This window comes from Camelus dromedarius, chromosome 4 (assembly GCF_036321535.1).
Source record: "Camelus dromedarius isolate mCamDro1 chromosome 4, mCamDro1.pat, whole genome shotgun sequence".
Taxonomy (NCBI): Eukaryota; Metazoa; Chordata; class Mammalia; order Artiodactyla; family Camelidae; genus Camelus; species Camelus dromedarius.
In genome coordinates this window covers 41,515,645-41,541,038 of record NC_087439.1, presented here as the reverse complement: position 1 = coordinate 41,541,038, position 25,394 = coordinate 41,515,645, and the positions used below count along the sequence as shown (strand labels likewise).

At 32.7% G+C, this 25,394-nt stretch overlaps 1 protein-coding gene across 4 annotated transcripts in view; it reads right to left on the bottom strand.

The window, feature by feature from the left end:
* The window catches only part of LOC105091047 (sodium channel protein type 2 subunit alpha), an 80,684-nt gene that overhangs the window by 18,536 nt on the left and 36,754 nt on the right, over positions 1-25,394 (bottom strand). For all 4 annotated transcript variants that reach the window (XM_064484871.1, XM_064484869.1, XM_031451571.2 and 1 more), the window contains 5 exons: positions 21,899-22,072; positions 19,651-20,007; positions 13,242-13,721; positions 3,450-3,570; positions 13-167 (listed from right to left, as the gene is read on the bottom strand). In XM_064484871.1, coding sequence (XP_064340941.1) covers positions 13-167; positions 3,450-3,570; positions 13,242-13,721; positions 19,651-20,007; positions 21,899-22,072 — 1,287 coding nt within the window. The remainder of the gene's footprint in view (positions 1-12; positions 168-3,449; positions 3,571-13,241; positions 13,722-19,650; positions 20,008-21,898; positions 22,073-25,394) is intronic.

Below are 25,394 nucleotides of genomic sequence, written 5' to 3'. Positions count from 1 at the left end.
ATCATCACCTACCAGTGCCCCACTGCTGAGCAGAATCATGAAGACAATGAAGGTTTCGAACCAGTTATGCTCCACTATCTTATAGCAAGTTTTTCTCACGTTCCACCAGAGTTTTCCTTTGCCTTCTTCTATGCTTATCTGACAACATTTAAACTTCCGCACACAGTCTAAAACATGTCAAAGTAAATGAAGAAAAAAATTATTCTTTAATTATGTACATTTGTGTTGGTGGGAGATTCATCTACATTGTTACCTGATACATTATAAATAAATTTATTTTTTAAGATGGCTTCTACTTGTAGAAATAGAAATTATCTATACATTTTTAAATCATTCTTTCAACAACTGATTTTTAGTGTTTATAGGACTATTATAATGGATTACATTACATTATAAAAATGGTACAAAAAAGTACTGTGAGAGTTCACCAGTAGAGATTAATTTCTAATACTTAGCTTTACAGAGGAAATGGATTTGGGGCTAGACTTTGTAGGATGTGTAAAAATCAGGTCTAGTACATGGAGCTGTAAAGAAGTGAAGAAACAATGATATAAGTAAAACTTGGTGATGGGAAAGTCCGCAAATTGTATGAAGCAGAGAATTGGGATTCAAGACTATAAAAGATACTCAGAGCCAATCTGAAACAGACCTGAATGATTCAGTTAGAGAACTTGGATTTTATGTGCTGTCTAATGGGGAAAACACTGAAGGATTTATTTGGGAGTTATAAAGAGGATTTATCTGATGAGAATATTTATTTAGAATGTTCTATGCCTTACAAGGTATTGGATAGATAGAAGAGAGAATATGAAAAAAGAGGCAAGGGTCTATGAGATTCAGTCAACTCCACATTAAAGAAAGTGAAAGCAAGGGTAATGCTGGTGACAGTGGTCAGCAATCAAAAGATACTGCTGAGTTGACAGGACCTGGCAGCACATAGAATATGGTGGCATGGGGGTGTGAGAGACAGGGTAGTCATGACATAGGGTTTTAACCATGAGAGAGTTCTTGTTCAATGAATAGAAAAATGGAAACCTCATCTTGAAGGAGTATAATATTTTAATGCATAGATATTTATCAGATGCTACTTTATAATGTCAGCCAGATCATATCCTTTGTTTCATGAAAATTTAATTAAGTCCTCTTAAATATTATTAGTTTCTCAACTAAGAAATAAATAGCAATAGATTTGTTGTTTCTTTGAGGGCAAGATGTTTTTCACATTTCTGTCTCCCAAAGGATCAAGAAGAATTACATGCCCTGAAAATATTTGTGACAATGAGTTAAATGGAACTGAATTTAGGTTTTTTTTCCTCCTAAAGAGGATATGAGATGGAAAAACACTGTTTAATAGAAAAAGACCAATGTTAACGGGAAGAATAAATGTCAAATTTGGGATAGTGATTCACTTCTGAGAGGGAAGGAAGGGAATGGGATAAGGAAAGTGTACAAAAGGGGCCAAATCTCCATCTATTTTATACTTAAATAAAAGCTCTGAAACAAATATGACAAAAATATTCAAATTGTTTAAGTTGGTTGGTGGGTGTCTATGTATTATTTATCATTATTTTCTATAATGGTATGTTGGTGATACTTCATACTTAAATATTTTTTTAAACTTCACAAAAGACAATATTACCATAAATATTATCATGCATATTCCGTGACCCTAAAATTAAGGTAACTGTCTGGGAAAGAGTAATGATTAATACTATAGAAATTATTTTTGTGATGTACCACTTGAATGTTTTGTGAAGTCATTTTTTCATAATCAAATAACTTCACTGAAATGTGTACAGAATTTTGAAGGAAATAGCAAAAAAAAAAAAGGCTTCTCTCATAACATGCTGTCAAATAGCTCTTCCTCTGAAACAATTCAAAAATTGACAATTGATATATAAATATTTGTTTTCACTAATGCATTTAAGTCCAAAGTCAATAGATGTATGCAACATAATCATCAGTAAAAGCCTTGAATCTGTTGACATCAATTGTGATTGCTAACATTTGTATAATCACATATTTTTAAGATTAGCTTAAATTAAGTTAAAACAGCTTGTGAGGGAGGGCATAGCCCAGTTGTAGAGTGCGTGCTTAGCATGCACAAGATACTGGGTTCAATCCCTAGTATCTCCATTAATAAATAAACAAACCTAATACTCTGCCCCACCTGCCCAAACATTTTTAAAAAAGAAAAAAAAAAACAGCTTTAATGTTCTTAAATGAAGTTCTTTTAGAATTAGTTGTAATTAAATAGCATCACTAGGAACAATTTAAGGCAGTCATTATTATTAAAACAAACTTTTCTCAAAGCAATTACTATACAGTGCTGAATTTGGGGTTAAGACATCGTATGAATTATTAAATAGCTGTTTACTAAAAAATAAGTTAAGAATGAAGTGATTCCTATGATTTTAGAGAAACACCTCTGTACCTACAAAAATATTTCCTTTAAGAAATATAAGGAATTTCATACTTTGTGCTATTGCACTAATTTTTAATGCTTCTTTGTATGTAGTGCCTTCCCACACTGCATCTAGACTGGCGGCTTTGCTCTGGTGAACAAAACAGGAGCAAGCCCGATACAAGTGGAGGATTGACAAGTCCTTGCGTTTAGGCTTCCTCTCTTGCTCCTTTACCTTCGCCACAAGACAAACCCAGGCCAGAGTGTGGAGGATGATTCAGGCTAAGTCAGGCAACTGTCTCATCTAAGGCCTCAGCCGTATGACAAGTCCTAACCAAGATCAGCAGAACTGTCTAGCCAGCCATGGGCTTATGAGCAAAAATATGTGTTTTTTGTTATATGATAAGAAGTTTTGGGTGGTTTGATATACAACATTGTTGTTCAAGAGATAACTGATCCATACCTCAAATAACATAATTTAAGCTTTCTTCAGAAGCTCCTCTTGATATTACTCCAATTGCATGGTGCCCTGTATTATATAACTCAGTATATTTTGGTATTCCATTATCTATCATCTAGTATCATTCAGAACTAATAAAAAATATTTGACCTTGACAGATACAGCTAATTGTATCTGGACAGTTTTAGATGTACATTAATCAGTTCGTACCCATTATGACCTGACAAAATAGTAAACAATAAATTATGCCTTTGATTTAAACTTTTTTTCTTTTATTTTTTAAAGCTAAAGAGAGATATGTATGATTTGGCTTTCTCTCTTATCAAAGACTCTAGAAGGCCACCAAAAAACCCAGATAGCTAGCAGCATTTCTTAGAGTTGAACAGGATCCACAAAAATAAGAATATCTGACTACATAAATTAAACCTTACCTTTTCAAAAATCATCTTTGTTTTGATATAGAAAAAGCAACAAACAGGTAAACAAACAGTCATTGGACAGATACAGACGATTAGAGCTGGGGAGGGAGAGAACAGACAGCTAGGACAGAGCAGTCTGATGAGCACACACACATTGTTTCCTCACCTTCCGTAAAACAGGCTTCAGGTTCCAGAGATTCTTCAGGCTCAACTTCAGGTTGTTCTCCCTCAGCGGGAGCTCCTATATCAACTGTGCTGCCTTCAGATGAACTAGTTGCATTTAGCTTCTGAAAATCAATTCCACAGAAAAGCTTTTAAAATATTTTCTTTAATCTATAATATAAAAATTCCAAAGGCGTGCCCTTAAGTCTTCTGTATGCATTTCCTTGATCTGTAATTTAAGAATATCTTAAACATAATGCCAGTCCGCTTTAGTAGAGGTGGGGGGTCACAAGATTAGATACAGTACCACAGCATTTTTTTCCTTTAAAAATATGGTGCTAACAACTTAATTTTCGACTGAGCTCCTGTATAGAGATTCCGAAATAAAAATCATGCAGAGAGCTTATGTAAGCTGCCAGAGTTATATGGTGGTCTGGGATCTTGCTTTTGTAGATTAGTTTGCAAATGGTGTAGTTTGTTTTACTCTAAAATTGTGACCCAACCAACAAAAGCTGCACAAGTGTATTTTCATGTCAAATGCAGAAAAGATTTGATCAAATGCACATAAACAGCAACAGTCTAAATTTATCCACTTTTCATTGACATGAAAACATCTACCACTGGTTGTTATTAAATATATTCTATGGTTTTCTAATTCTGAAAAGAGCAGCACATTGTTAGCTTTATAGCAAGAGCTGATATTTTGCATTCTCTTTGGCCAATGCACTCCTGTGTTTCATTGTGCATTTGGAAACTACTTGTTACTCTGGCACTCTTACCTCTCCAGTTAATATAGACAGAAATGAATCTTTGGTTGTTGTTTTCCATTAGGTTAAATCAAATACCACCAAAAGAAAAATATAATAGAAAGAAGTTGTTCTACATCTTGAAATGCAACAAACTTTAGCCAGGTCAGGTTGTTCATGGGATAAGCATAAATGAAGGAATCCAGTCTTTAACCTGGTCTTAAAATGCTGCAGGACAGACACAGGGCCAGGTATGAGTGCCACATGGAATCAGAGTAGTTTGGGCCACAGCATTCTCGGACCTGTTACAATGTTATTACCATCAGTGCATAACATTTGGAAATGGCTGAGCTGACAAGAGCTACTTTATAAAAGGGATGAGGTAAGCACATGATAAAATGCACACTGAAGTATGTTGAACCTACTATAAAATGGATGTTGTAGTCAGTACTGGAAACATTTTACTTATATCTGGGCTAAGGATTAATACATTTCCCTAGGAAGAGGGTTACTTTATTTTCTGAAAATAATTTTCTTTATATAAAATATTTCCTTTGCATTGTGGTGCTGATAAAATAAAAACATTTATATATGGTATGGATAAAACTGAAAATGCTTTTGTATGTATAATTTAACAATACCAAAGACAGAAGCATAAATATCATATATGTCTCCTCCATTAAAATTAGTTTCAGACTAGTTTCAGGATTATTTTAAAATTCAACCAAACTCCTTGAAGCAAGGATTACAAATTAAACAGTGCTTGAAGGTTGTTGACTTCTTTTTCTACTCACCAAGTATATCAATACTAGACAGATACTTGATGATACTATCTCTGTTATTAAAATTTGAATATATTTTGTTTTAAGATAAAATGTTATATGACTTTTTTCTAATTTCCTATCCTTTGTCTTTCAGTTAAACTCTAAGTGTAGCTGTGTTTATAAACATGTAATTGACTAAGAAAAGACAATTTTATCCTATCAGTCCCATCGACCTGGTTCACATGAAGTTGCTACACATTAGGGACCTAAAAATACTGATCTTATCATTTACTGGATATTGAAACATGACACAGGTAATCAGAAAAAGTGAAACTTGGTCATATCTGATCTAACTACAAACAACCCACAATAAGAAATGGAAAAAATTCCTTTTAGGAAGAATGATCACACTGCAGATTAGGGGGCGACCTGGGGTAAATGAGGATTCCTACTCAGGGGGCGCTGCATGCTTAGGCTGGCACTGGTGAATGACTGCATCAGAGCCTACGTCAGCGCTGGTGTGTTACAGGTCAGGTATTCAACAAATATTCTTTAAAAATGAATGGATTTCTTCATAACAGTATGAACGCTAGTCTTTGACAGTGATTGGGAGAAGTCACCATACAGCATATTCCAGGGAATCCTGGTTCAAAATGTTCAAAAGTTTCCAGAGGCTCTCTGTAACATCAACTCTAATACCTTTCATTTATTACGCAGTGCCTTAATACTGACATGGAATTAATAGATGCCTTTTTAATTGAAGCCAAATATTTATGTATTTATAGGTCAGATTATTACTTTTTCAGAAGTGCAACATAAAAGTATTTTGTGTTTCTAGAAGTTGTATCTCACCAGACATAATCTTTTGAAGTTAAGATCATGCTTTTGCCATCTTTGCATTCCTAGGACCTACCACTGATGTTTGTGTTTAATAGATGTTCATTGAGTAAGTGAATGAGTGAATGCACTCTTATTCCACCACTAACTACTTCTAACACCTCCTATCTAAGACTTGCTTTCACATTCAAGGGAATACAAATAATATTTTCACATAAGTGCAGAGAAACACAAATCCTTCAAGAGTCTAAACTGTGTAAGTAAAGACTAACAACCCTTAGAATTAGAAGTCCTGTCTAAACATCAGACCGATTAATCAGACTTAAGATGAAACAATGAAATAAACTGTACTTAAACACTGGAGTCAGGAAAACCAAGGCTGACTCATTTTGACAATGTTTTTCCGCATTCCACTCTATACACTTGGATCTACAGACCCAGCAGTGAACGGAATCACTCTAAGGAGAGGCAACCTCATCCTTTACCATCTTCCCCCTGATGTGGAACAGCACAGGATCTACCTGTCACATGTTATGACTTGAATACCTTTACTTGGTTTACAAATCAAGAATCTAAGGTGCATATTAATCCTCAACACCAACCAATTCAGTGCCTAGTTAGAGAAAGAAATGCTGCTTTAATCGTCTTGTCAAAAATCACAGTGAGTCAGTAGCTGGACTCTAGATCTTTTGTACCCCATTTTTCTAGGATTCTCTAAACAATTTCTTTGATGATTCATGAGTAAAGTCAATCTTTATCAATTTAAAACATTTAGTACATGTGATATTTAATTAAACATTGTAGGTCAAGGCTTGGGGTACTGTTGATTCCCATGTTTCATGACCATGAACATAGTTCATTATATTCATATTCTTATATATATTAACCTAGAGTATAGCTAAATATACATTAGGATAGTTCATAAACAAAAGTTTACTTTAAACAAAAGTCCTGAGATTGTTGACAAGAAACTCTGATTTATGAAACCTTTCTTGATAACACCAATTCAATGACTCTTAAAATCACATAAGAGGCAAATGTCATAATATTATAAAACATGTTGACTAAAACAGTTAAAATGTATAAAGAGCCTAATAAAAACCAAATGAATTAAATTAAGAATATAAAACTCTTCAGCTTCAGATTAGGTTATAATTATTATTAATCCTAACTACTGTGCAAATTCACTGATTAGAACTGTAAAATTTACATCATTATATGGAATTATTAGTACTTACATACTTAAAAGAAGAATTTTCAAATAAAGATTGTTTGTAAATGCTCCAATCTAGGCATTATTCACTGCAAAATGCCACATGAATAAGAGGCCAACATATTAACTAGCTAGCAGTAGAATCAATTCATTTTTTTTTTTTTTAGAATCAATTTTTTATTTTAAGTTCTACTCTTCCCTTTGGTAAAATTTAGATGTTTAGGTTCTTTTTATTATCTGTGCTTATTTATTGGAAGACAATTGGATTGAATGATATTGTTAGAATAGCCCTTCCCTAGGCAAACTTTAACAAAATATGGATGTCCTCCAATGGCAGGATAGTAAAGAGATCAAACAGGAATAGTGAATTGCTATTTGCTATGTCTAGCATTGGCAATCATTTATTTTTAGCTGAAAATATTAGCTAAACTTTTTTTTTTTTTAGTGAAACCTTCAATATTAGGGGCTCTTACTATTGAAAATCTGCTTGATTCTTCTAAGTGCTGGGTAATTACAATCAGAGGAGTTAAGCAGAGAAGAATCATATTTTGCTTAATGACCTAATAAATATCAAGACAATATTTCACTTTGTATTTTTAGTACCATACTTGTTTTACTTTCCACATCAATGATAAACTATTATTAAACATCTACATGCCAAACTCATAGTTCTTCTTTCAGGAAGTAAAAGTATTTTTGAAAATAATTAATCACAACAGAAAAAGGGAGAGAAAACATCACTTCCTACTAAGTTTTCCATAGCCATGCTTTTTTTCTCATTATGTTGATGTATTTTTTAAAAAATGTAATTAGTAAATATTGTATATAATTTGGAAAAAGTATATTTGAATCTTAGTCAATAAAAGAAATTGTTTTTTTTTTAAAAAAAGAGATAATTCAAATCTAGATTAAATCAAGTTCCACATCTAACCATTCTGCTCTCCAAGAATGGCAATCCTTTGTTCCGTGTGGATCCTAATTCTAATCTGTACTTAAGGAAATCTAAGCCATTTTATGTGAGAAATCTTAATACTGAAACAATGAAAGTTATGGTCATGCTTATTTTGGGATGAGCCTAAAGCCAAAGTGACACATTAATACTAGAAAAGAATTTCTCTTCTTAATAAGGAAGCAAAATCAAAACATCATTATCATTGTATTACATTATCCAGAAAATAATTTCTGTCTTTATAGTAGGTATATTATAAAATTCTATAATCCATAAATAGCAGGGTCTTGATTTTCTTGAGATGGAAAAAATATGTTGCGTTGGCCAATCTCTCAGCAGATTACCAGTGCCCCAAAGACACACATGTTTGGCCAATTTTGTTCCTATAGTAAGGATATTTAGAGCTTTCTTTTCCCTTAATCACTCTCTCACTGGAAAACTTTCCCTTGAGAACTAAACATTCTTCAAGATAAAATCATAGATGGGTTTCCACTGAACCCACTTCACCCTTGCTTACCCAAACCTTTCTTACATATCTTTCTTTCCTTTCCTACCCCTTGTATTGGATTTCAGTATACTACTCTTTTAGGGAACAATGTTTTCTCATCAGAGACATGGTCAAGGAGATTGTAAACTGCAATAATGTGAAGGTGAGAAAAGTGAAGTTACCATTTAATTTAAACCAGTTCCTACTTAGTTTGTGTTCCACCACACATATTCTAGCTACATTTCCTAAATACTGGTAGATGATACACATGACTGTCATTTTGCTTCATATACTGCTCTACATAGGAACTTGGAAAATGATACTCAGAGAATAAGGAAACTAACCTTACCTCTTTTTAAGAAATCGGGAAAAACAAGCCATTATCCTAAGGAGTCAAGTCTCATGCTTTTCTGAAGAATACAAACTAGGGGAAAAAAGTTCTCTCTAGTCCCTGCATATATGTGTATCTGTGTTTAGTTGTGAGCAATTTTACATCTTTGGTCTCATTTTATATGACAACATTCCTCCTATATACAAAGCATTATCTTTCATGAATCTAGAGTGCCAGTGACTGAATATTTTGTTCCAAAGTATTAAAAAAAAAAAAAAGCTCTAAAAATGGCATGATCATTGCTCTTTTCAAAGAGCCAGATATGCTTATGTTAGGGTTGTTTTATAGTTTAATGGCAGAAGAAGAGGAAACTGCATCTATGTGACAAAGGATTTAAGTAACATTTCTTGAAAAAAATTAAATTGGGTTGAACAATTCAGTTAACATATTTTAGCACAAAAAATGTAATTTCAACATCAGGAAATGCAAGGTCCTCCAAACAGAGCCCATAGAAAGGTGTTACACTCACTGTCTTAGTTGCATGACTGGTGTGTGTGTGTGGGGTCCCCTTCATTTAATACACATGAAAGGAGCAAGAGCTCACATTGACTCCCTTCCTATATGAGTTTGCAATGCATAATATATTTAAATAATATTCTTCAATAAAAAGTTTCCCAGCAGGTCTGCATGAAATAAAGGAGCAATAAAAACACAAAGGACAGAGGAGCAACACGAAGAAGAAAATGGATTCCAGATCTTTTTTCAGAATAAACATACCACCTATAACACTTTTTTTCTTTTTTTTTTTTCTTTCTTTTGGATAAAAAAGACATTTATTCCCTTTTCTTTCAGTCTCAGGAGTTACAGGGGGTAAATAGCAACAAAATCTCCAAGGGAATTGTATTCTAAATGCAAAGTACTTTTGGTCAAGTGCTAAACAGAGTGATGCCATTTTCTCTGAAATGAAGCAGATAAAAATTGTACCCATGCTGCTAGCAGCCAAAATATAACATTCCAATTCACTTACATTATTATCATATTAAAACAGCCTTTAGGAAGTTTGCACATGAATATGGGATTGCTTTAATTTGCAGATTACCCTTCAGAAAATTTAATAAGACACTGAACAAATAATTACCAACAGAGTACACTCATTGGGGCTTTATTTGTTTAAGAAAAGGGCATTGCAGAGAAAGCTTTCTGCAAGAGATTTTCAAAGAGCACCTTGTATTTCTCCTTTAGGCCCTTAGCATGTTCAAAACTCTGTAATTGTTTAATGGAAATTAAATAATCCATAAAGGCATGCACTTTGCTTTTCACTGAATATAATTTCTATAAAAAAATCTATGTAAGAAAATTAGCAGCTAACTCATGTTTTAGAAAAGTTAGGGTTGCCAGACTTGCCTGACCAAGCTTTATGACTCAGCGTTAAGAGCAGCTGTGCATGTTTTTATTTTACTGCCAATGGATGGGCAAGGAATGTAGCTGAGTAACATGCAGGCCAGTCAAAATTCATTTAGAAACTAATTATATTTATATATGTACAACTTGCTTAGGTAACCTGGGTAAAAGTGGTGGCACGAGCCTCTGGCTGGTTAAAAAACACCAGAGCTGCATTCTTGATGGCTCCAGCTTGATTTTACCCCTGTGAGAAGTAAGAACGGTAAGCAGTGAAGGTCACCATATTGCACTAGTAAATTTCACTTCGAAAAATAATCATTCAAGCATGGCTTCAAAATTATTAAAGTCCTATAAGAAAAATCAATCATTCAAAATCACAAAATATGAATTAAATTATGTATAGTCAAAATAACATGAGTTAAAACATATAATTACAACATCAATTTAAAATGATATACTCTAGAGAATCTAGAGAAAGCTATCAAATAATCATGCAAATTTGGCAAAAGAGAAGAGGATTCAGTTCAAACATTTAAACAAACTCTGGGTCCACTTGGTTAGTCTGTCCTATAAAAAGGAATTCATTTAGGCATTTGAAAAAATAAAAAGTGCTCCACTTTTTCCTTTAATTTTTCAAATCATTTAAAAGAGTATCAGCAAGCTTCATACCATTTCTTAATACTTTACACCTGATATTAATAGCACAATCCAATCCTACCAGTTAAGAAAATGACTAGACAAAACTAACTTGAAGACAGAACACTAAAAAGATATGCCAGGTGGAAATATTTGGAATTCTTGGATAATTGTTTCAATTCTCTTTTGTTTTCTAGTGTAGAGCTACCAGGTAAGATACCAAAAGATTAAAACCTGCACATATTCCCTTCCTAGACTATTGCCCTAGTCCTTTATTAGTTTTTGAGTTTTATTTAGGAAGTTTGAAAAAGCCATAATTGAAAATTTCACCAAATAATAAATTTTAACAGACAGGTAACAATATCTATGATGGGAAAGTATTGAAAGGACTCCACAGATAAAGGAATAAAATAATTCTGTCAACTTTCAATTGCCAGATCAGTTCTCTGCCCCAAATTCCAAAGTACTGACTTCACATATATTATTTTGGAGTACTTAAACAGAAAACAAATGAAAAATCTTAATGTTAAGCAGAGAAACTGAGAAGAGAATTTGGATTTTTATTACTATAAACCCTGCCTTACTTGACATTTCTCTAATGTCAAACATAGTGGTTTGAGATGAGGCAAAATACATGCTCTTTTAGAGAAGACTGAGAGTTTAAAATTTCTGAAAATTAAGAAGATTGATGTCAAGTTAACCATGCCTCAAAAGATACTCAAACTTAGCCAAAAGTTTAAATTGACTGATACCTTCAACATTTGATTCTTCATAATTCCTTCTTAGTTTATATGACACCCTAAAATTAAACATGTGTAAAATAAAAATTGACTTCCCTTACTGTAAGGGAAATATTTACTATTAGGTATAATGTCAAAATAATGAGAGGGGAATATATATTAAACTTTAATGACCCAGTTCTGTTTTCTAAATGCTGACTTCAGTTTCTGGCAATATACAATAACAGAAATTAGGCCCCACTCTTTCAACATAGCCCAATCAAGTATGTTTATCTAAAATTTTATTAACTAGATCTTAAGATACTATTCAGTTTTAAAATAATAATCTTATTAGTAAACATTTGAGTTCAACTAATTACAGCAATTCTTTGCCCTAGTCTATAAGGTTTTATAATTTTACCCTTGAATTTCAACTGTTATTTTGTAAAACTAGTAGCTATGGCCTTGCTATCTATATGTTCATTTTAGTACCTATATTTAAACTTTCTTTGAATTTCATGTTTAACATCTACTTCTACCTAATCACTGAATTAGCAACACCACCTATCTTACAAACAAGAATGAATGGAAATATCATATTCTTCAGTAATTTTATGGAATAAATATAGGAATACTGACTGAAATATCTAAGGTTCCTTTCTTATACATTTTTGCTCATAATTTTATTAACTGATCCCTAATTTTTGTGACTTTGTTACACTACTTAAATTGTATCCTTCAGTGTCTCTAACTCCCCAAATAATCTTTCTTAGGATGACAATAGAAATAGGGGCTCTTTCTGTTCCCTGTCAGTCAAAATGACAAGAATTTGTTTTTGGTTGTTATTTTTATTGGTTTATATAAGCTTTAATTGCTGGGAATTCTGTCTTCATTTTTGTGTAGTTAAACAAACATTAGGGGTTTAAATTCTCCTCTTTACCCCCAACTCTGCTTATTAACCTACAGACAAACCAAAAACATATCCTGGTATTTATACTCAAGTAAATCAGAGAATTCTTTAAACTACCAAGACTAGTACTGTAGTTGGACACTTCAGAATTTTACATTCTATAATGTATCAAGGCTTTTTGTTTGTTTAGACAGCATGCACTGGGCTCAGTAGGGTTAAAAATATTTTCAGCCTGATTCCTCATGACTACATTCACTTCCTTTAAAAAATTATTTACTTAAGAAAACATAAAACTATATGTAAATACCAAGCCAAGATCTCAATCATATTTTCCATGAATAAATATATCTGTGAAAACTAAATAGGATCACATTTTATAAAGTATTCCGTAAGAGCCAAGAATGTAGCAAAATGAGCATTGGAACTGCCCTCTCACCAAGTATTTTTCTAATACATACAAAAAAAAAATAAAAACACCATTGTGGAAGAATTATAAGGAAGAAAGTGGATAAACTAAGGCATTTTCAAAAATTAAAAATTATTCAAAAATCCTTAAAAATTCATATTAAACTGAATATATGTATCACTAATTCAAAGTGGTGAATATTTGAAAAAATTAAGTCAACATTATCATTTGTTTAGCTATATTTTAATCTACTGTCAATTTATCTATCACTAATTTTTCCACAGATACTGTATAAATAGATATTTCCTATTTTCTTGTAGAAAGAAAATATTTTTAAAAGTCTGATAGTTTAAAGGATACATAATGCCAAAATATCTCCTTATGCAGAAATTCCTACCTCTTTGCTTTCCTCCATATCTGACTCGCTGCTGAATTCTTCAGTATTTAAATTTTCAAAGTCAGATTCTCCAACAGCAATTGGTACAGTCACAGTGAGGCTGGGGTTGTTTATAAATGACATGTAATCACTTTCATCCACGACATATTTTTCTACGCTGCTGCCTATGCCACTTGTGGTTCCATTTCCATCTTTGAGATAATTGAGGTCTTTGCCTATTTCTATGGTGGTATGGTTGGAAATACAGCTGTCTTTTTTGTTATTTAGGTCTTCAAGAGGTTTAATTTCATCTAACGCTTTCTGCTTTCTAACAAAGGCTTTCTGAATAAATTCACGTATTTTTCTTTTAACATAATCGATTCCTTTCTGCATCCTTCCCACAGCAATCTGGAGGTTGTTCATTTCATTATCATCATCGGTGGCAGCAAGATTGTCAGAACTGAATGAACTCAAGAGTAAGGCCAGGAAGAGGTTCAGAACCTAAAACACAATAGAAAAACAGGTGATCAAAACATTCTGTTGCATTTTCCCAAACTGTCCTTGCACCTCATTTTTTTGCTAATAGGCATTCTTTATAGTTTATGATAAACTGTTCTGGAAAAAAAGGTGAATGAAATAAATACCTGGCCGATATAGAATAATGCTATTAACACTATTTCCTTTGTAGTCACTGCAAAATTACTGAAAACACTATTGCATAAAATGTCTAAATTCAATTCAATTCAAAAAGAGAAACCTTAGTTATCCAGATAACTATATAGTAAAAAAGAAAAAAAAAAGTTTTAGTTGGGATATTATTTTCCCCATGTAACCTGGGTTTTCCAGGACACTGATAATTTATAATTTTATTCCTGAAACAGAAAACGATTCCAATATATATATTGAAATATGATTTTATTTTCATGTGTTTGTACCAATTTTTTCACCTTAGATATCTTGCCAATTCAGAAAAAATAAATGTCACCTGCTAGATCAAAAGTCCCAGTTTTTGGTTCAGAAAATCATGGCCACTAGATTGATACCGTGGTTGGAAATACAATAAAGAAATAGTTTTATCTTCCTCCTTATAAGAAGGAAGAAATGATAAAATAAATATTAAATCATTGAAATAGAAAACTAAGCCATTGATTCACAAAAGTCTAAGTTGATTCTTCTCCACCTCCACTCCCCACACACACAGAGTGCACGTAATGTAAAAAGTGGTGAAATTTGAATAAGGTCTGTAGTCTGGTTAAGAGTATTGTATCAGTCTCCAAGTCCTAGTATTGCCACTGTATGATAGTTATAAGATGTTATCATTGGGTAAGTTGGCTAAGATACAAGTGATTGTGTATCAGTTTTACAGCTTGTTATATGTCTCTAATGATTTCAAACTAAGAATATTTTAAGAAGTTGACTTTTTATGGAATTGGTAAACTTTTTTCTTGACAGCACCAAACTATAAGCAGCCGAATGCCTTTCAATCGGAGAATGGAGAACGAAATTGTAATGTTTGTTATATACTGGAGTGCTTTCAATACTTAAAATGAAAAAAAAAAAATGGCTTACAGGCAAAAGAGAAGATGAAGTTTAAAACATTATATGAAGTCCAAAGTGGTAAGAGAAAAAACAATGTAAACCATATGATTCTATTCATACAAATTTCAAGACAGGGTGAAACTAACCAAGGGTGTTGAATAACAGAGCTGGGGTTACTTCTGGGAGTGAAGACATTGACTAGAAAGTGATTTTTTTATTCTGGAGTAGTGAAAATATACTTCTCTTGGTACAGAAGATGTAACTATCCATTCATGCATATTTGAGAATACTCATTGGACTGCATATTCAGATCTTCACTTGTGTCCATTAATTTCAATAAAAAAATCACACAGGTCTATTTATCACCAAAAAAAAAAAAAAAAAAAAGAAATAGTTATAGACCACTAGTTAGTCTGTAATTTGGGTCTCTAAAAATGGGACCCACTGATATGAGTGAGTGAAAGATTAGTGACCATTAACCCACTGTGTAAACTCAAAAAGAGGTAATTTACTAAGGAATAGAGCACTTCCATGGGTAGAAGACAAAGTTATATAATTTTTTTCAGGACTTGATTAATAATATCCATGAGTCCCTGATTATTTAGGCATACAGAACAGAAAAAGGATACAGCTCTAAAGGGGTCCAAAGACAAAAAGTAAATAGTGCAGAAGAGGAATCCTAGGAAAGATTTTAAGTAAAACACCAATGAAAAGTATGCTATATTTTTATTATATTCCTTTGTTCCAATAAGCTAATAAGGGTTAGAGTTCCTTTGTCTAACCGTTTACAGGTTAGTCTAACCAAAGGTAGAACAAAAGTAAAAACTTATAAGATCCAACAAGGACTGCACATAATTTTGTGAGTCTAAACTGATATCTTTCAACTGCTATACCATGGCTGCTGACACTCACACTAAGACCTGCTCCTTTACATCTGAAATTTACCAGTAGTTAAATTTTATTGTGATTTGCTTTGAATTTATTATTTGGATGAAATAAGAGGTGAAAGAGAAAAAATTAAAGGGTACATTTTGGTTTTTATTCATAATAAAACTGAATTTTGGTATCATAATTGTTCTCTAGATTCGATTTCTTAAGGTTTGTTAATGAACTGTCCTTGTCTATTTAGGAACTTTTTCTTGGCATCTATTAATCAACCTTCCCAGAGTGAGATCTAACTTGTAGGTCCTCTTCAAAGCACTGAAATAGGTATTTATTTGTTAGTGTGTCATTTACTGTTATATCTATATGGCCCTCTTCCCTTTCTCCTTAGAATTATTATAGTTTTGGGTAAGAATCAAGTTTCTGTCAATTTTCTCAGTGCAAAGCTTATAAAATTGTTGTAAGGAGTCAATTAAAGAATCCATGAGGCTGTCACAAAGCTTCTGGAACATGGTAAACCCTTGAGAAAGTTCAGCTGTGAGTATTATCGCTGTTACTATGATCCAACCTACCCTACATAATACTATCTTTCAGTTTACCTTTTTATTCCAGAAATGTTTGTGTGAACCAAGCTAATCTATTTATCTAGACCTCCTTTGTTACCAAAGGATATCAGTCTGCATAACAGCTGACTAACGTGGTTGGTGTGATCAAAGGCAATTTAAGGAGATACAGTTCAACAAGCTTATTCAGGGACTGAAACCTGAAATCCAGTTTCACATGTGTCATGGACAGAACTGATAACTCATTGGTTGAAATGACTCTTTCTCTTGTCCCCCAAATTAGTCTCTTGGCATAAAAAATTTACCATAATTTGCATTTTGGGTTCAAGATTGAAATATATTGCATGCATCAATAGTTTTTCCATCCTGATTCTTAATTTCCATCCTAATTCTTAGTTGTGAGAAGAACCCCAAATTTTCACATCCCTCCTATGTGCTAATTGCCCCTGCTTCACTCAGAGATAGAGGAGGCTGGTCGGCTACTTTTAGAAGTAGTAATCTTCAAAAACTTGTATTCTCTTTTTGCATTACCTGCCTTGAACCTATAAAAAGAATTTCTGGCCATAGTGTTAGCAAAGTAAAAATCCTTGGCCTGAGAAAAAGCAGTCTGTGACCTCTGTCTTGTCTGTGGACTAGGCAGTGATTCCTCACTGTGGTCAAGCAGCATACGGGAGTTTATGTGTGTTAAAAGGGAGTTACATCAGCTTGTCTTTGGGGGACTTTACCCTTTTTGGTGAGGATGAGAAGGAAGCATTGTAGGAGGCAGTGCATCAAGTTCATTCACTCTTATTTAAGTAAATGTGATATGAACACATTTCCTTAATAGTGGTAAACATGACAGATATTATTACTATCTTAGTTACTACAGAAAGATAACCAGGCTATCACAAAAGGAGGAATATTTTTAAACTTACAGTAAAAAAAAGGAGATTCTTTAATTTTTTAAAAAAAGGGTACAGAATTTAAATTTATGTCAGTAGATGGAAATTATTATTTTATGGACTATATCCCTTTATGCATATATAGCAATCCAAATTAGTATTAAATGTCATCCATAGGTATGAATACCTCCTGAAATTCTCTTTTCTCATTCTCCTTGCAATTACATGTTAGAGAGATGTGTCTTATTTCAGTAAACTAATAGATAATATGTGATATGTTGAGTTTCCTTCCTCTTTAAATTCATTCTGGTTTTTTTACTACATAAATTCTGCCAAAATTCCACTTGCTTATTGTAACTTTCATGATAAAAAACCATCTGTAGCTTTGAATTGTCTACAGAAAAAAATCCAGTTTTGTTATTCACAGTCAGCCTTTTCATAAATTAAACTCTACACAGCCTGGCCCCTAACTTACTTTCTGCTACTCGCTCTATGAATTCCCTGTTGCTGTCATAAAGAATTCTGTTCTTCTTTATTCTCTTCTTCCAGTGTATGCCTAATACACAAATGAAATCAAATCAAATCTATAGTACAAACCTAATGACCTTTTCTTTGTTTCTCTTCTCTGTAAGTTGACTTACAACATTGTGTTAGTTTCAGGTGTACAGCAAAATGATTTGATTATATCTATATATATCAAGACATTGAATATATTTCCTTGTGTTATTCAGTAAATCCTTGTTGTTTATCTATTTTTTATATAGTAGTGTGTATTCGTTAATCCCCTACTCCTAATTTATCCCTCCCCTTCTTTCCCCTTTGGTAACCATAATTTTGTTTTCTATGTCTGTGTGTCTGTTTCTGTTTATAGATAAGTTCATTTGTGTTATTTTTTAGATTCCACATATAAATAATACCATATAATATTTGTCTTTCTCTGTCTGACTTACTTCACTCAATATGATAATCTCTAGGTCCATCCATGTTGCTGCAAATGGCAATATTTCATTCTTTTTTATAGCTAAGTAGTATTTCATTGTATATATAGATGTGTGTATATCTATATATATATATAGGTCTTCTTTATCCATTCATATGTGATGGACACTTAGATCGCTTCCATGTCTGTGCTATTGCAAACAGTACTACTAAGAACATTGGGGTGCATGTATCTTTTTGTATTAGGATTTTTGCCTTTTCCAGATATACAACAAGGAGTGGGATTGCTGGATCATATGGTAACTCTGGCCAACATTTTGACAGCAACCTTATGATAGAACCAGAGCCAGAACCACCCAGATAAGCTGCTCCCAAATTTCCAATCCACAGAAACTATGAGATAATTAATAAATGTTTATTGTTGTAAGCTACTGTTCATAATTCGGGATTATACACTGCTCATGTTTCTTGTTATTTTAATAGGTCAGAATTACCTAAATTAATACTAAGGAGGTTGAAATCTTGGGATAAATAGAAGTCAATGATGGCCTTTTGCTTATTTTCCCCTCCCTTTCTTCTTCCTCTGGGGAATTGAAGGTCACTTTTATGTAAAAGAAATTAAGTCTATACATTGCATACTTTAAAATGGTTATGACAGTCCTTATTCTATTCCACTGGATTGGGACCTAATCAAGCAAATAACTTTGTAAGAGCCTGATCCCTCTCACAGAATCTATTGTCCTTTCTTCCTCAACCACTGTGTCCACTGCTCCCTGGCTTGGGACAGTCTACCTTTCTTCTTACCAAGCAAAATCTTACATCCCAATTAAAGATATTTCAGGCCTGAAGTCCTTGACAAAGTCTTCCTTGATTATCCTTGCCATTGTAAAGCAATGTTTCCATCTTGTGAACTTGACATATAACACTTCACTTTCACATTTTTTCACTTACTAGTTCTATTTTTACTCCCGTTTGAGTAAATGTCATATCACTGTGCCATATATATCTTCATATCATTCCATTGCCTCTAGGAAAGCAGAGATGTATTGGGCATGGTTCATTTTACACAGAAATAATAAATGATTCTTGAGTCAGTGTTACTTGTTCATACTGTAGTTTCTAGGCACAAAATACCTTATGTGCTTTTAATGGACTGAGATGATCACTAATTTTTTAACTCTAATTTGTTAGGAAATCCAAATTTGAATCATTTTCAAGTGAAACTATTGTTAGGACTTATAAATAAAATGAATGACTGTTCTTAGTAACACTTCAATGCTTTAGTACGAGAACTGAAAGATAAAAGCTAGAAATGGCCCTCTCCACAGAACAATAAGAGGTATAATGATGAAGAACAACTTTGGATCAAAAGATGTTTTAAGAATTTACATTACATGTCAGCTGTAGATTAATAAAATAAGAAAAAATAAAAATAAAAATAAGGAATAAACAAATATTAAAAAGAGAGTTTATGTGGATTTCAATAGTCTGAACTATATCTGATTTTGCCATCATGAATAATTGAGAATTGATTAAAATATATATAAAATATTTCTCAGTTGAACATACTTTTTCACAGTTACATTATCTTTTACTGAAAATGAGAGAAATGTTTTTACTACATACCACTAGGTTTCCAATCACCATGACCATCATGAAGACAGTAAGGCACATGGTTTGACCAGCAACCTCCATGCAGTCCCACATGGTCTCTATCCACTCTCCACACAGAACCCGGAACACAATCAGGAAGGAGTGGAAGAAGTCATGCATGTGCCAGCGTGGGAGTTCACAATCATTGGAAATCTTGCAGACACATTCTTTGTAGCTCTTACCAAAGAGCTGCATGCCGACCACGGCAAAAATGAAGACAATGATGGCCAACACCAAGGTGAGGTTACCCAGAGCTCCCACTGAATTGCCAATAATCTTTATCAGCATATTCAGAGTTGGCCAAGATTTTGCCAATTTGAAAACTCTGAGCTGGAAACAAAAGCAAGAAGATTGTTACTGCCCTGCATTCTAAAGAATCTGTATATCTATTTATCTCAATTTCAGAGTGATGGATTATTTGTGTGCCACACTATTATCTAGCAAATTATCAGTTTGATACCATGGGATATTTTTCATTCTGAAATAGTATATATTGTAAATAAAATAATTATACAGTATTTACTGACATTTTAAGAATAAGATACACCAAATATTCCAGAATCTTACATAAGCATTTATAATATTCTTTTAATTTTTCTGTAAGGAACTGAGCTATCTATGATTAATGGTGATTAATTAGCAGAGGCTGTTTCAGAAACATTATTTAAAACCCCGAAGTGGATATATTTTTTGGCATGCTTGAAATATCATGCTAAAATGACAAGTGCAGATAACATAAACACTTAAATTATATAAGGTACAAGAGAAAAGCCAACTAACTCTTTAAATCTCTTGACTGCTTTAACCTTGCTATATTTTTAGCTTGCTGTAATACTACCCTGTATTTTAAGGAAGATTCTTTATATTCAAATAAGAAATACTTGGACTTGAGTAAAAAACTGTATTTTATCAACCTTTATGTCTTCAGTGACTTAATCAACTCATCATAGTGGGTAAATGGCTCTCCAACACTGTGCTTGACATGTTGGTTGGATTAGCTTGTAGAAGCCTCTAGAATACTATTTATCATTAAACAACATCAGCATTTTACTTCTGATACTTCAGTAAATGTCAGGCTAAGAGCAGTGCATTATTTAATGGCAATTAAGTGACCCAAAGGAGCAAATGTAAGCACGAAAATGTTTAATTTATTCCCAGAGAATAATTAATGCAGAAGAGTCTGATATATTAAGCAAGATACTAATGATATTATATGCTTTCTATATCCCTAAACTACATTACATTATCACAAAGATTTACTAAACTTTTTAAAAGTAGTTGCCCATATTTCCTTGTTATATAATCATTTCTAAAAAGTTTTGCTTTTTTTGCATCTTTCTAGATTCAACTTAGATTCATAGCTATCCATGAAGACTAGGAAAGGAAATCATAGCTCTAAGGCTCTTGAGACAAATAGTGGTAGGGGAATTTCTAAACAGACTTCACAACAAAGTCTTGAGGCTAATCATTATTAAGATAAGTTGCATATAGGAACCTGTCTTTACTAACTGTATACAACCTCTGTTATTTGAAAATAAAATCACAAAAAGAGTCAACTCAAACAGCACAATAAAACATATCAAACTTCAAATGGAAAAGTGTCAAGTGACATTCTGTTTATTAATTTTAAAAGATCCATAAACTTATGAAATATAAAGACCAAATGAAAGACTCTTTCTTTAAAATGAACAAAATAAACAAAATTAAGCAACTCTTCTTGAAGAGTGGATTTGGTAACTTCCTGACTGGCTGAAAGAGCAGACATATGGAAGCTCTGTCCCCTTTCCTTGTACAACTCTACACAGTCCCAAGTCTCAGCGTCTATGGAGACAAAGTGGGCAACTTCATTATTCCTGAGCCTCTGGTAGAAAGATGAGCCCATCCTAAGTCCCAGTCAAGCCATATTATGGTTAAACATACCCCTCAGAGCTGAGAGATACATATCGTGTTAATTGTGATTTGGGTTTATCTGTCACTCCCTTTTTCTCCCTCCTCATTAGCCTTGCCATTCAATTACTAAGGAGAGAACTGTTGGCTGTTCATTTGAATAAACTTAATCTATTCATTAAAACTATGATGAAGAAGAAATTACCATGTACTATGTTAGAAATGTATTCAAATCATATTAAAACTATTGGAAACCTTGTAATTTTTACTAGATAAGAGTGACAATTAATTAAATTATTTATAAAAATATTATGTTTACTCCCAGTTAATTTACCAGCCGAAATGATCGAAGAACTGACAATCCTTCCACGTTTGCTAAACCAAGTTCCATTAAACTAAGGCTCACGATTAAACCATCAAAAATATTCCAGCCTTCTTGAAAGTAATAATATGGATCCATGGCAATTATCTTGAGAAACATTTCTGCTGTGAAGATCCCTGTGAAAACCTAAATGAGAAATGTTTATTACATGAGTGAAGACTCTTGAAAACAAATAGCTATTGAGCAATTTAATTTACTTCCAACAAATCATAACTTAATCCTGAATTTCAAAAATTGGTTTATATATTCAAATCCATATTTAATTATTTACTATTTTTAAGGTTCATAAAGTGATGAAGAATACAACAATTAAGAAAATAAAATTATTATTCTTATTATTATATTCTTAAATGAAAGGTTCAGCTAATTCATTGTGGTCAGCTTCTTGGCTCTCTCCCTAGCCTTCCAAAAACTCACCAAGTAATTACCTAACAGTTTGGTTCCCTCCCGTGGCCCTGCAGGCAAGACTGGTGCTAAGAAGGTTGTATTGGCTGTAATAAACAAGATCACCACTAGCCCTATAGATTAAGAATGCATTAAAAAAAAAGTTTATTTTCCTGGCCAAGGAGAAGCAGCATTCTCCTTTCTCCATTTTCTTTCTCTACAAGTATTTCAAACTTTCTCCTCCACGTCTTCAATCATTTTTCTTTATCCTCCACTCTCAGTACTTCCACATCTTAGAGGTAATGGAAGTCAGCCAACCTGAAATTAATCAGTTTCCTTATATCTATCAAATTACTTACACCCGTACCATGTTTTGGTTTGGTTTTTTCCTGTTAAAAATGAAAGACATGTCCCTGCTTTGCTCTAGTTTCTCCAACTGCATTATGTATTTCCTTTGGTCTTCTCAACAAATTCACTTTCTCAATTAATCTGTAGTTTTAAACTTCTTCCTGTAATGACTGCTTTATGTTGGATTTTACAGGAAGCAATAGATATTCAGTCCCTCTCCACCTTAAAACTACCACCAGCATTATCAAAGAAACTCTCCTTGTATTCTACTTCCCCCATTAGCTACCACTATCTGTCCTTTCCTCATGGGCCAACTTCTTTAAGAGTTTGTGTGCTCATCTATACTCATTAGTTCATTTCTTTAACTTACTACATAACAAGTCCAAAATTTACTTTACCACTTTCTCTACACAACCTTGCTTCTCGTCTGATATTTGCTAAGTCGGTACATGGAATCACTCTCTCCCTCAGTGGCCAACTCAGCAACCTGAGAGTCTTACTAACTTTTCCAAATACCTCTTGAATAGTTCAAGTTGAAATTCATCCATGCACATTATTACCAGTTTTTTCTCTCTTTATCATTGCACAGAATTCCATTGTTTGAATATTCTATGAATATTTCAATAATTTATAGAACTTTTTGTCTCTTTTCCAAGAAATCTTGGCCACCCAATCACATGTGCTAATATTTTCACATATTTTACACTGACATATGCTATAAACCCTTGCTTTAAACAGTCTTTTAAAGAAATTAAGATAAGGAAAAAAACAGTATTTCCTATTTACCCACATCTATTCATTACTAATGACCGTTATTCTCAGATTCAAATTTCCATCTGATATGATTTTCCCCTCCAGCCTGAAGAACTTCCTTTAGCATTTTTTGTAGCACAATTCTAGTGCAACAACTTTCTTCTCGTTTTGTTTATATTAAAATTCTTTGTTTCATACTAGGTTTTGAAAAATAGTTTCACCATAGAATAATGGCTTAACTTCTTTTTTTCTTTCTTTCATCAAGCCACTTTTTTTAACACCTTTTTTGGTGGTATGGTTACTGAACAGTAAACCGCACATATTTCAAATGTACAATCTGACGAATTTTGATAGGTGTATACACCAATCAAATCACTACCACAATCAAGATACCTAACATTTCCATCATTCCCCAAGAAGTGCAATTTTTGAATTCCATCAGGCCACTTTCTTATGTCCTGAACTGTTTCTGATGAGATGTTAATCCCTTGTATATATGTATATTTTTTCTGCCTGCCTCCAAAAGTTTCTTGTTTTCACAGCTTGACTAAGATGTGCCCAATGTAGTTAATTTTATTTATATCTTTGTGATGTTCACTGAAATTTTATAAATTAATATTAAGGTGGCTAAATTAACACTTTTCATCAATTCTGAGAAATTTTTGGCCATCATTTCTTCAAATATTTGTTTTGTTCCATTCTGTCCCTTTTCTCCCTATGAGATGAAAATGAAAATGAAATATGAAAATATTTTGCAAATATTAGACAACTTGATGTTGTTCTATAGAGTAATAAAATTTAGTTCATTTTTCCTCTCAGTTTTTTCTGCTATTCAAATTGTATATTTCTATCAATTTGCTTTAAGTTCAACAACACTTCTTCTGATATCTGCAATTTTCTTTCAAACTCATCCAGTGAATTTTTCACTTCAGAATTTGTACTTTTCAGTTCTAATTCTTTTTTATAGTTCCCATTTTTTCCTGCTCATATTTTCTGTTTATTCTTTATGACCATTTTTCCTTTAAGTTGTTAAACATATTTATAATAGCTCCTTTAAAGTCCTTTAATGTTAATTTTAGTAATTTGGTCATCTCTGTATCTATTTCTATTGAGCAATTTTTTCTCTCAACTATAAGTTATATTTTCCTATTTCTTCATGTTTCATGTAATTTTTCATGTGATGAGAATAATGTGCTGTAGAGAATTTTGATTTAATTATTTTCCTCTAAAGAGTATTGATTTTTGTGCTAGCAGGCAGCTCAATTATAGGTTGGCCAACTTGAACTTATGGTAGCTTGGTTTAATACTTAACTAGGGCACAGCTATTTTGGTTTGCTCTTTGTTCTAGTTGAATCTTCTGGTTCTCTGACATAGCCTTTACTCCTTAAGTATAATCCATCTGGGGCTTCAAAGGAAAGTCCAAGGACTCTGCCCAATTTCTCCATCTTGGTCAGCTTTGAATTCCAAACTCTGTTGGGAAGTATTCCCTTCTGTTCTATTTTTTGGAAGAATTTAGGAAGAATTGGTGTTAATTGTTTAAATACTTAGTAAAATTCACCAGTGAAAATATCTGGGCCTACACTTCCCTTTGTGGGAACATTTTTTGATTACTAATTAAATTTTTACTTGTAAATTTTTTCAGATTTTCTACTTCTTTCATCAGTTTCAGTGGTTTATTACTTCTAGGAATTTTTCCATTTCATCTAGGTTATCTAACTTATTGGCATAAATTGTTTATAGTACTCCTTACACTCCTTTTTTATTTCTGTAAAGTCTACAGTGATGTCCCTTCTTCATTCTCGATTTTAGTAATTTGAGTCTTCTCTCTTTTTTTCTTGGTAATTCCAGTTAAAAACTTGTCATTTCTGTTACTCTTTTCAAAGAATCCTTTTGAGTTTGTTGATTTTTTTCTAATGTTTTCCTATTCCCTATTTCATTAATTTCCACTCTATTCTTTATTATT